Source organism: Taudactylus pleione, unplaced genomic scaffold, assembly GCF_031769625.1.
Source record: "Taudactylus pleione unplaced genomic scaffold, aTauple2 ptg001607l, whole genome shotgun sequence".
Lineage (NCBI taxonomy): Eukaryota > Metazoa > Chordata > Amphibia > Anura > Myobatrachidae > Taudactylus > Taudactylus pleione.
This window is the reverse complement of record NW_028286004.1, coordinates 2,388,564-2,401,650: the sequence shown is the minus strand read 5'-3', so window position 1 is coordinate 2,401,650 and position 13,087 is coordinate 2,388,564. Positions and strand designations below refer to the sequence as shown.

The window sequence follows — 13,087 nt, the reverse complement described above, 5'->3', positions numbered from 1 at the left end:
ATCCTGTATGTCCAATGACACCATGTAGTCCCCAGGTTCCAGCGCCAGAATGATGGACCGAAGGGTCTCCATCTGAAACTTCGGCACCCGCAAAGACTTGTTGAGAGCTTTGAGGTTGAGAATCGGACGAAAGGACCCATTGGGTTTCTGCACCAAAAAGAGATTGGAATAGAAACCCTGGCCCCTCTGGGAGAATGGAACCGGCACTATAACTCCAGCCTGGAGCATAGTGTGCAAGACCTTCCGCAGCTCCGTGGCTTTGTTCCGGTCTGATGGTAAACCCATGGTGTAGAATCGAGCCGGGGGTCTGTGCCGGAAGGAGAGGGCATACCGTGTGAGACCACCTCAAGAACCCAAGTGTCTGTCGTGGTGACCGACCAACACCGGGCGAACTGCAGCAGGTGGCCTCCCACTTTGGGATCCCCCAAAGGGAGGCCCGGACTGTCAGGCTGCAGGCTTGTCATCTGGCTTAGGGGCTGGATGTCTGGTACTCCAGGCCTGCTTCCGGGGCTTGGCCGATTTCTTGGGGCCAGCCTGTCGGGGAAAGGACTGTGCTTTAGGCCTACCCTGGGCCCTATAAGCCCGAAAGGACGATGTACCTGAACCAGAAGGAACAGCAGCCAACGGGAGACATGCTGATTTAGCTGCCGCCAGCGTGGCTATAATCTTGTCCAGGTCCGGACCGAAGAGAACCTCTCCGTTAAAAGGTAACGCCTCCAAACCCTTTTTGGAATCAGCGTCCGCCTTCCAGGATCGCAAACCACAAGGTGCGACGAGCAGCAACCGCTGCCGAAGAAATTCGAGATGCCAGGGTACTAATATCTAAGGCTGCTTCGTTGATATAAGTGGCCGAATCCCGGAGATTGCCGATCAACTCCGTCTGCTCCGCCGAACAGTCGGGATCGAGGGATGTCTCCAACGTATCAGCCCAGCGCTCCATAGCTCTGGCAACCCGGCAAATGGCCATAGCTGGCTGCGCTGCCCCCCCGCAAGGGAATAGATGGACTTCAGGCAGATCTCCACCTTGCGGTCTGTAGCATCCTTAAGGGAGGACATGGATGGCATGGGCAATGTGGCACTACGGACAAGGCGTGTCACATGAGAATCCACCTGTGGAGGTGATTCCCACTTGGCAAAATAATTGTCTGCAAACGGATACGCCACTGCTAAACGCCTTTGAGGCTGATATCGTTTGCCTGGCTGTTTCCACGCTTCCTCTAGGTGGTCAACTAATTGTCCCGAAAGAGGAAACACTGTGGTATCTCCTTTAACATCCTTGAAAAAGGCGTATTTGGACTTGGATACCGGAGGCTCGTCATCCTCAATAACTAAAGCAGTACGGACTGCACGTATAAGGCCAGGTATATACACCTTAGACTTAGCGCCCGACTCTTTAGGACGGGCAGGTTCCTGGTCAGAAAGATCCAGAATCTCCCCATCATCGGACGTCCCGTCGTCTTCCTCATAAGGAGCAGACTGAGACGCCACCGGCCGCTTGTGAGGCCGCATCACAGACTCCCCCTGCAACACATCTGACAACTGCTGTACAGAGCTTGTTAACGAATTAACCCACGCAGGCTCATGAGAGACCTGAGGAGGGGAAATAGGGAGACCGTGGGGTACCATTAATTGTCTCGGAAACCCTGCATGGGTGACGACACCACTGACTGCTGGGACAATCCCATCTGAGTGAAGGCAGGCTGCGGAGCTAAGTGGCCCACGAGGGTTGTAAGCGCTTTGGCGAAACAAGCCCAGGGCGGCTCCTGTACCGGAGCCGTGACCGTAATCAGCCGCGTCAACGAATAACACTGCCGACATAGTCCCTCCGCACTACCGTCCCCCTCCGCTATAGGTACCTTGCATGCAGTACATAAAAGCTGGAGAGGAAAGTCACTTTCAGACATAATGGTAAGTATGTGACCCCTCTCACTGATACTCGTTAGTATAGTGTGAGACCACCCTGCAAGCACCGCACCACAAGGGCTTTAGCAGAAAGAACAGGGACAGTTAAATGCTGACAGATAGAAAATAAAGTACAGGCAGCAGACGCTAGCATAGGTCACATACAATGCAAAGAAATCAATTCCTGCACTATCAGCACTGATCCTCAACTACGCAGACTCAGAGCCTGGTAGGACACAGCGCTGCATACACAGACCTTAATCCAATGGAGGAGAGGTATGCAGGGGGACCCAGACCGCGATGCCACCGTTCACCAGTGTCCAGCAGCGATCACCATGCTTTCTCCAAAGATGGCCACCGAGGAGCAGAGAGGAGGCCGGCCTGGGGGAGGCACAGGGCCAGTCAGCGCAGTGCAGAGAGGGCTGTGTGCAGCGGGGGAGGCGCCGGCTGTGAGACAGGGAAGGCGTGCTCCCCTGGCATGCATTTAACCCCCGGGACACGGCAGCGCTACCGCTCTGCCGCGGTCCTGCTGTCCCAGGGGGGTAGTGGAAGCGCAGGTTAGGACCTTGCTCCACGCTGCAGCCAGTCCCCAGGGAGCCCCCTGCCTTGGGACTTTGGACCATGTGTCAGCGGGGACCCACCGCGGGACCCCGCTGCTTACCTTTGTCCCCCTTGATTCCGGCCATGGTCCTAAACATCTGGGGTCACCGCTAGCTGTGACCCCAGATGCCTACCAGCATCCCCGGATCAGTACCGGCGTTCTGGTACCGGCGGGGGTGTAGGGAAGACAGCATGGACGTCAGGACTGACAGTCCATGCTGTACTTCCAGATGTGCAGCCGCAGCTGCATTGAAGAAACTTCAGGGGCTCTTCATAGCCCCCCTCTAACAGGTGCATCCGACTCCGGTCGGGCACCAAACTAAACTAAGATGCCTTGGCTCGGGGGCGGGGTGCCCGATGCCTGACGTCATCACCTATACCCCAAGGTATCCTGTGGATACCCTATGGACCCTGAAGTAGAAAAAGACATGACACACACACCGTATTTAATAAAAGTTTAGTACATACATACCTCAATCACACATACTTACCTTCTACCAGATGTTTCTGTCCCCATAGATTCCAATGGGAGTACCTGAGAAAAAGATCCTATACTCACCTGATCCTCGCGCTGGTCTCTGTTGGATCCCGGGAGGTCTTGGCAAAACAATAACACGCTTACCCGAAACCAAACGGACTAGTATTGGTATGTGTCTTGTCACACATACCAATACTAGACAGCTGTCGGAAGTCACAGGGTTTCCCACGTCCCGCCAGCCAATCAGAGGCCGCTATATGTGAAGCTGCCTCTGATTGGCTGTAGGGACGTGGGAAACCCTGTGACGTCCCGTCAGCTGGCATTCACGTAGTATTGGTATGTGTGACAAGACACATACCAATACTAGTCCGCTTAGTTTCGAGTAAGCGTGTTATTGTTTTGCCAAGACCCCCCGGGATCCTACGGAGAACAACGCGACGATCAGGTGAGTATAGGATCTTTGTTGCAGGGCCATACACACAGATTTCTACTTGGAGAAGAGGACAGAAACATCTGGCAGAAGGTAAGTATGTGTGATATGTGATTGAGGTATGTGTGTGTTTACTAAATACGATGTGTGTGTCATGTCATTATTTAACTATTTATCTTACAGTGGGGGTACGGGTGCTGGCTGCCTGCTGGCACTTGTAGTGCCACAAGTGCCAAAGGGCAGGCATGCTGGCACCTGTAGTTCTACTGTAAAATACAATAGTTTTTTTTGATTTTACACAATATTACCCCCGTACCCACAACCCAGGGGTGCGGGGAAGAGCCCCGGCCCTCAGACCAAGCCTGGGGTTTTGGGAGAGGGGAGACCCCTTTTTCAGGGGTCCCCACCTCCCCTGAGATCCCCGGCTTGGTCTGAGCGGCTTGGGGTGATAATGATTTGGCCCTGGATACCCGGTAACAGGGTCTCTGGGCTGTGGCATTACACCCCGATCGTTTTGGGTCTGGTACTGGTTTTAAATATAGGGGGACCCTACACAAATTTTTTCCCCATATATTTAAAACCAGGACTGGCTCTGCAGCCTGGTGCGGGTACCTAAATTACGGTGGAACCCTACTCGTTTTGTTCCCTGTAATTTTAGGTACCAGGACAGGCTGACAAGTCAGGGCCTGGTTAGTCTTTTGGGGGGGACCCTACATCATTTTTTTTTTTACCATTAACACTATGATTTGTGTATGTTTCTGCCCATTTCGCCTCAGGAGGTTGAGAGATTGAAAAATGATTTTGCAAGAGTGTTTGCTCCTATCTCACCCTAGCTTGTTATCCCGATTCTTGGTAAATTTGAGAGATGTAACTTTTAGGTGATAAGTACCTCCGAGCTGCCCCAATGGTGATTTAAGTCAAGCTGGCTATCTCTTCCGATTTTAACTAAATCGATCGAGACATCTCACCCAAGATGGGACAAATCACCCGAGATGGTCATCTCGACTTATATTGATTCTTAGTAAATTTACCCCTTATAGTGGAGGATTAGATTTGCTCCCTATGGACTGTTTTTGCTCTAAACATTGTTACAGGAATGTGATGTCAGTGAGTGAGTGAGTGATTTGGTAGAGTGCAACAATGGCATCAGTTGTTAAAATCATAATGCATTATAGGTAGGATAATTTGCATCTATGTAACTTATTTTACACAGAATGCATCTTGTTTATTATTGATGCTCTTTACCTGTGTTCTTTGCATGAAGAAATTAATAAACAGTGTGGGCCACCCTTGCTTCAAGTTCTTGCCTTCTGGGGAGAGTAGAGGAAAACCTTGACCAATGTAGGGGTTAATAATTTATTTATCTATATAAAATGTATATAGTACTTTTATAGATTTTTTTACTGGGGGGGTGGGGGGGGGGTCTTTCTAAATTTGCCCTGGGCCCCAAAAACCCTAGTTACACCACTGGTTTGTGATTATGAAGAACCTGTGGTTTGACAGTGTTTGGCCTCCCAATGAGCAGTACAAGATAAATATTACCATGGCCATCCTCACTCTGCCACGTCTCATATGGCATGAACCAAAATGCAACTAATGTACTCTTTGTTGGAATCTATGGATATGATTCGGAGAAGGAAACAGTGCCGATATTTACACAGCTGAGCGATTTTCATTAAACTGCACATACGTCAGGGTACATTACCGCAGTAACTATTTACCCGCAGTGCTTGACAGTCAGGCAGCATTTGGGAGAGGTAACGGCAAAACACAGACGTGTCTAAACCATTCAAAGCCTGCACTTGTGATCCCGTACTCGATAAAAATTGCTTTGGCGTCTCAGTACACGTGGCCATTCTGTGCGACCATCGGGTTTCTCAGAAGGCCGATTAGCGAGGAATCTGCGACCAATGCTGGTTATTTCTATGCTGACTCTTAATATTCAGGATAGGCTCCAGTGGGCGTCTCATACAAATATAGGCACCTGCGATTTATGTATAATTTCACACCGCCACAGCGTACACAGACGACAGCAGCGGTAAAATTAGCATCCACATCCATCTCTGTATCAGGCTCTACATCTGTTTATAAAGACAGTACAGCTTTATTTGAAAATGAATAACAACGAAGTACAGTTCTGTGCAATCCACCAATTAATTCCCCAAATGATGAAGGCTCAACAAACCTGAAAAACAACATTTCTAAAGCAAATTATTTTCAGAATTATGGGAACCGCAGGACAAGGGGCGCTGTTTGGGCCTGTCAATTTTCTGTTTATTATCATTCTCACTAGTAGCTTCCTCAGGCTTGCCTACCCTCCAGAAGTGGCCGGGAGCCGCCCGAATATCGGGTGCCGCTCCCAGCCCCCCGGAAAGGCAGGCAAGCCTCCCGGCAGCTGTCGACCCTCCCAATCCCTCCCCAGAGTGAAGATAGAAACACCCGCAGCGGGGAGCCGGTGACTCGATTCGCGCTGAATCGCATCATCGTGGCCCCGCCCCCTGCTTCACAATGCCATTAATTTCGGCATTGTGAAGAGGGGGTGGGGCCATGATGATGCAATCGCATGGTCACGCCCCGCACCCTGCCCCTAATCTTCATCATTGCCCAGCCACACACCCCACTGTAAGCAGACATTCAGCTCCCTACCGGAAGGAGGGAGCTGAATGTCGCAAATATGCTTCCTCTTATTTTATCACCAGCATCTCCTGGCCTCCCCTATCACTTCTCTGGCCTCTCCCCATGAGGCCATGCCTTTTTCGGGTGCTTCATGTCCCTATTTGAAAAATAGGGGGGGAGGCGCCAATGCTCTTTCTGGCACAGGGCACCAGAAAGTCTAGTTATGGCTCTGCCCCTACTGACACATTGTAAACACAATCGCGTCATCGTGGCCCCGCTCCCTGCATTACAACGCCGTTTACTCAGGCATTGTGAAGAGGCCCCCCGCTGTAAGCTGACAATTCAGCCCCCTCCCGGAAGGAGGGAGCTGAATGTCGGCAAGTATGCTTCACAGTATAATGTTTCTTACTGGTAGCAGGAAAAGACTAGTTTATTATTTATTTATTTATTTATTTATTTATTACCAGTTATTTATATAGCGCACACATATTCCGCAGCGCATTACAGAGTTGTGCCTGTTAGATGCCATTGGTGGGGCAGCCAATTTATTTCCCTTGTGCCTGCTGAATGTCAGCAACTTAGTTTTGTAACTAATTACAGTGGCCTGAAAGATGCTCATATTGAGCTTTTTACAATATATCTATCACTCTCCCATAATAATAGTACAGCACAATTAATAAAATAATATATCTGATGTTAAGGGTTGTACATAGTGATGATTGTTTCCTTCTGTAGGTCTTATCAGAATATCTTGAATATTAATATAGAAGCAGCGCAAACTGACAATATACATTCTTTATTCTGCCTCAATTTATCTTATTATAGGAACACAGGATTAAAGTATAATATAATGATAATCCTTCCTGGATTAATTGTTCCTGCTTGATTGGCCTATGATAAAACTGTGGTAAATGTAAACTAACGAACCCCTTCATTCAAAACTGACATAAGTATGGTATAAAAATGTGATTGAAAGCATTCTAACCCTGTCAGCATTAGAACTTTAAAGTTTAAACATGATGCTTTACCATACTAATCCAGTTAGTATGGCCTACTGTAGTCTCCTGTTGAGTCTCACTTTAGGGCTGATTTGGTAACAAAGCAACTTTGTACCTGGACAAACTATACTTACCGACTTTTAGCTCCCTCCTTCCGGGAGGGAGCTGTCGGTCTTTCACAACGGGGGGGGCCTGTCGTGGCAAAAGGGGGCAGGGCATGGGGTATGGGCGTGCGCTCGCATCATCGTTTAATGGCAATATGAAGCAGGGGGCGGAGCCATGATGACGCGATTCAGTGTGGATCCCCCCTGCAGCACAGGGGGGGATCCACACTGAAATTTTGATTTGAGCTAGGACACGCCCCTCCCAACTTTAAAGCCTGGTTAACACTATACAATGTGTACCCAGCCAAGGGCACGACGCATTGGAACAATATACTGCGCCGGCCGTACCCACTACACGATCCGGGGTACGACAGCGAAATATATGGGTACATGCTGCATTTAGCAGCATGGCGTCATTCATTGCATCGTCCCATCTGCTGTGCAGCACAACATATGGGATGATGTGATGAACGACTGCCATGCATGTGCTATCGGGCGTACACACTATACGATCCACATGATACATCATTCCGATCCACTCTTTCTGCACATTTTAAATCTGGCTAACCAGCAGTGCAACATCATTTTACCAAGGTGTAAAGTTTCACATTTGTTTTGCTTTGTTCCCAACTCTAAATCAGCTCCTTTACCTCTTCCTAGTCTGGTGCCTGAACATCACTGTGCTGGATAGTTCTCACATGTAGTGTATTCCTGTCATGTGCTCTTCTTTCATCTCCTGTGATTACTGTTCTCATCTCTCCCCTCTGCCATATTCCTAGTGATAATTGTTATTGTCACCTATGGCCACTGCCTCATCTGCACGTGCTTTGTACCATATTATTCTTGCTTGTTCTGCATCTATGTGCATTTTATATGTACGTTACTGTAAACTTATCCTCTCATACAATTTGCATGCATTCACACTAATTAGACACTGGAGACAAATGTCATTTGTTAAATGCTGGTAAGAGACTCTGGTATAATTATAAAATGCCCCAAATTAAATGAATAAAATGATTAAAGAGAGCCCTGCGCTAAAGTAAGAATAGGGAAACCTCTATTCTCCTATTGTTAACTTACTATGGTATGTTCTATTTGTCTCCCTGATTGTACAGCACTGCAAAGCATAGGGGAACTATATAAAGAATATGACAATAATAATTAGTATATATTACAAAGCCAATTTGTGTTTTCTTGTCAGTTTAAGTTAACCTCCAAATATTTGGATCTCAGCAACAGAGCTTATTATTGTCAGTATAAGTAACACATCATGCTTGCTATAGGGCTGTGAAATCAGGTATCTCATTTATGTAGAACCCTTCTGTGATTTCCTATAAGCTCCATTTATTTTATCATAACTGTAAGCAAAGGGGTTATACTGAGTAAGCTCTGCCTTAGAGGGAGGCTAAATGCAGAGCAGATGTTTAACCATCTGTGAGTATCTTTTTATACCGTCTTCTTATTCACTTTGCCACTTCTTTCCTCTGTCAGATTTATCATGAAATAGCTCCACATATTACCTCTATGTTCCTCCACTTGTTTCATATGAGTCTTGTGTTTGGTAGTTTATTCTCACTCACTTACTACTTAGATAATATGAATAAACAAAAATAAAAATAAGTCATTTCTCCAAGAACATGTTCTATAACTCCTGATATGGCCATATACATAACCTGGCTGCAAATCTTTAATGATTTTATATAACGTGCTCCAGTGCTCGAAGTGTGGCTATACCGCCACTTCATGTTTGGCGCAGTAGAGAATGTGCCAGCACTGGGATCAGGTATGGGATCCCAGCGCTGGAACAGCAGCGGCATTTTCTGGAAATGTGTTCCACCAGATTCAAAAAGCCGCCACTTCTTTTGATTGGCAGTTGGTCCGCGAGCCAGGATTGTCTGGCAGCCGGTGCTGACTTCAGACTGCAGTGCAGGAGGGACCTGATGCTCACAGCTCTGCCCCAGCACAGATAGAGAGAGGGGAGGGGGAGATAGAGGGAATCAGTATGAGAGGGACAGGGGGTGACAGAAGAAATCAGAGAGTGGTAGGGTGTGAGAGAGGGTATCGAATCAGTTAGAGAGAGGGGCAGGTGGTGAAAGAGAGAAGCTGTTGGTGGTGCAGGGGGTGAGAGAGAGGGAATCAGAGGGGAAGGGTGTGAGTGAGCGAAGCGAACAGTGAGAAGTGTGGGGGGTAAGAGGTGCAGGGGGTGAGATGGAAGCAGGGTGTCATACTCCGGACACTTAAAACCACTTATTTACCTCTCTGGTGCCTGTCCAGGCTAGCGCTGAGGTTCGCTTGCACTGTGCATCACTCTCGGATAGCACAGAGGTCCACTCATGCTGCACATCACTCCCGGCTGGTGCTGAGGTGTACTCCTGTCCCGTCTGCTCAGTGTCCTGTCAATGAGCATGAGGATGGCTCTCCGCAGTCACTTGCTCACAGCGTGTCTACCCAGCATGATGGTATACAAACTGCATGCCAGAGTTCACTCCAGAACAACAGTATGGACACAGCCATGTTGCCTGACTCTCCTCCACCACTCAGAGTGCTGCTCCCAGACAGCTGATTGCAGCATCCAATCCCTGGGGATCCTCCCGTATAAATGTAATTTCCTGACTGGCCTCTGTTGCCAGAACAACGTCGTATCTTGATGACATTACAGCTCAATGCTGAGCTCCCAGGTACTCTGTATATGAACTGTCCCAGTCCGTTATATCCAGTTCCTTGATCTGGTAAACAAATCTCCTATACCATCTTGCACACCAGTCTGGTTTTTACTGCTGAGACTTGTTTTTACGCCACCATCGGTTCAAGTCGATACCTCCAACCATCGTTCTCATCAGATGCTTTCAACATCGGACTCTTATCAATTAAGTTCCTCAATTCATCAACATCGGTCCCAACCGATCAAGTTCATCAATTCATCAACATCGCACTCTTAACAATTGAGTTCCTCAATTCTTCAACATTGGTTCCAACCGATCAAGTTCATCAATTCATCAACAATCGGTCTCATATGAATTAAGTTTCTCAATTCATCAACATCGGTCCCAACCGATCAAGTTCATCAATTCATCAACATCACACTCTTATCAAACAAGTTCTTCAATTCATCAACATTGGTCCCAACCGATCAAGTTAATCAATTCATTAATATCAAACTCATATCAATTAAGTTCTTCAACTCTTCAGCATCGGTCTCAAACCCATCCAGCTCTCAATCCAGCATCATCGGTCACAATCCGATTCTGCTCATTCATTCAGTATTATCACCTTCAGTTCTCATCCCAACCTGATGTTTAATAAAGACTTTCTATTTCTGTCCTCGCCTTCGGGCCCATCATCCACTGCTATATCTCTATCCCCTCACATCATTACATGAGGAAATCTTGGCTCAAGCCACCCAAGTTCCTTCACGCATCTCTGATCTCCCCTTCAGCCTCCCACACCTGTTCCTACCCAAACCAACCCTCATGCATAACACAGGGGCTGAAAGGGTAGCAGCAAGTGAGAGGTGTAGGGGGTAAGTAAAGGATAGAGACACAGATGATCAGACACAAAGGAGAGTATATAGGGAGTAAGAGGATTACCTAGGATGAAGATATGGACACATGAGGAGAGTGAGAGACAAAGGAAATATATATAACAGAAAGCAGGAGGGACACATGGAAGACATAAGAGGTGAGCAAACTTTGATCAACATGTCCTGCTACATAGTGCAACTAATATTAAATACATTATCAAAATTCCTAAAACTTTGGGGAAGGGGGAGGTTATTCAAATTTCCATACCCCCAATTCTAAATTCCCACTTCGAGCACTGGCGTGCTCACAAAACTGAATTATGCATTTACAGTCCCTATATGAGTGCTTATTAATACTCTGAAAGATCAGTCCTTTCTGAATTTCACACACACATAGTACCTCCTGCTGCTGTTCTATATCAACCCTTGTAATAAGTCCCTATTCAGACTGAATATGTGTCTTTGGATATTTAGTGTAGAAGACGCATAGTGCTGGCATCTGGACAAGATTTCCTGGGGCCAGTGAGGAGTTCTGCCTGCTTTAGTCACTCTCCCCTCCCCCCTCTCTTATCTGTGTCACATTTCCCTCTGCCTCATTTCTGCTCACATAAAATGTCCACTTTTATTCCTGGCAACAAATTTGTGTATCTATTTCTGCCTATCTAGTATTCATGAATTACATGTTCCTATCACCTACGTTGTCCTCCTCTCAATTGTAAAGTGCTGTAGAGCATGCCTTTGCTATATAGACAGTATATATTGGACTTGAAAATGCATAAAAGTACATGTGATTTCTTAGTTGCTTTTTTTAATTAAATTTGCAAAAATCTCAAAAAAACTTTTTACACGCATGTAATGAAAGTGCTGCCATAAACTCTGGGTAGTCTCCCAGGAAAGATGCCAAAATTAACAAATCTAAAAACAATTTTTACAAAATATGGCGCATATACGCATTGTAAATTAACTAAAAAAATAAAACCAACATATGTAATTATCTCAAAATAAACAAATAAAAAAGCAAGTTTAATAAATATAATACAAATGTTATACCAATCACATATATATGAAAAAAGTATTGTAAAATGGGTATTTTAAAACACCAGAGATATGGACTAATCCATCTTTTGCAAAATTGATGTAAGAGTCAGTCAGTGGAGGCTCCAAATATAATTACTAGGTGCCTGCTCAGTCCTATAGGGTACAGTGGTTTAAATCCAGCAGGTTTGGAATAGCTTGCAGCTTGTGCAATCCCTTAGCTGTAAGGTGCTCCCAAATGATAAGGTTCCAGCAAGGCTTGGCTTGCATTCCTCCGGTTTAAAGTGCAACAAAGTCTCAGTCTCAAGATGGTGAATAGTATGAGGTCCAATCAAGAGCAAATCTCTGGTTATCAATCTGACGCGTTTCCCTGTCATGGACAGCTTTTCAAAGGCAGTATACTGCACCTTACAGCTAAGGGACTGCCCAAGCTGCAGGCTATTCCAACCCTGCTGAATTTAAACTACTGCACCCTATAGAACTGAGCAGGCACCTGGTAATTATATTTGGAGCTTCCACTGACTTTTACATTACTTTTGCAAAAGATGGATTGGTCCATATCTCTGGTGTTTTAAAATACCCATTTTACAATACTTCTTTATAAATCATATATTTGTGATTGGTATAACATTTGTTTATTAAACTTGCTTTTTTTAAATTTACATAGGTCGCTCACACCGTGTATATTTTTTATATTTATATATATTTATTTATATTTATTTATTTCGAGATAATTACATATGTTGGTTTTATTTTTTTAGTTAATTTACAATGCGTATATGCGCCATATTTTCTAAAAATTGTTTTTAGATTTGTTTCTTTATATTTTGGGGTAAAGTTTCTCATCTCTCTTGGTAGTGATTCATAGAACATTTGTTCTTGGGATACCAGTGGCTTGCAGACTGTGTCATAAGCTAGCATACTTGTGTGACCTCCAACTTGATGGTTTAGCTGCAGTAAATGTATAGAAGCTTCAATCTCCATGCCCTGTACACCCATCCTCGGACCACTGATGTCACAGTCTTCTCTGTTACTCTGCAATGAAACACAAACATACAATAATGAAGTCTTATATTTTATTTAGGAATGACAAAGTAATGTAAAAGAAAATCTTAGAAGCGCTATGCCAACACAGGGGAGGTCAGTTACAAATATTCACTGCATAGAGTTTGAGGAAGCGCCCAGAGGCTATTTTATTTATTTTAGGCTTTATTTTGGGGGATTATTTTGATTTTATGCCTGATGTTATTTGACTGATGCTGTCTTTTATAAATATTAATTTCTTATATATTATCAATTTACTGTCTGTAAAAAGCAAAAACGTTGTATATGTTTTAATATTACATTTGTCTATGACAGAATTTGATTTATACTTTTAATGTCACTTATAAATTTATAATAAAT

General features: G+C 45.5%; 1 protein-coding gene across 1 annotated transcript in view; it reads right to left on the bottom strand.

The window, feature by feature from the left end:
• Positions 1–12,682, bottom strand: part of IP6K3 (inositol hexakisphosphate kinase 3) — an 85,223-nt gene extending 72,541 nt beyond the window's left edge. The window contains 1 exon segment of the mRNA XM_088464196.1: positions 12,504–12,682. Within this exon segment, the coding sequence (XP_088320322.1) occupies positions 12,504–12,682 (179 nt within the window).
• Positions 12,683–13,087: the final 405 nt, after the last annotated feature.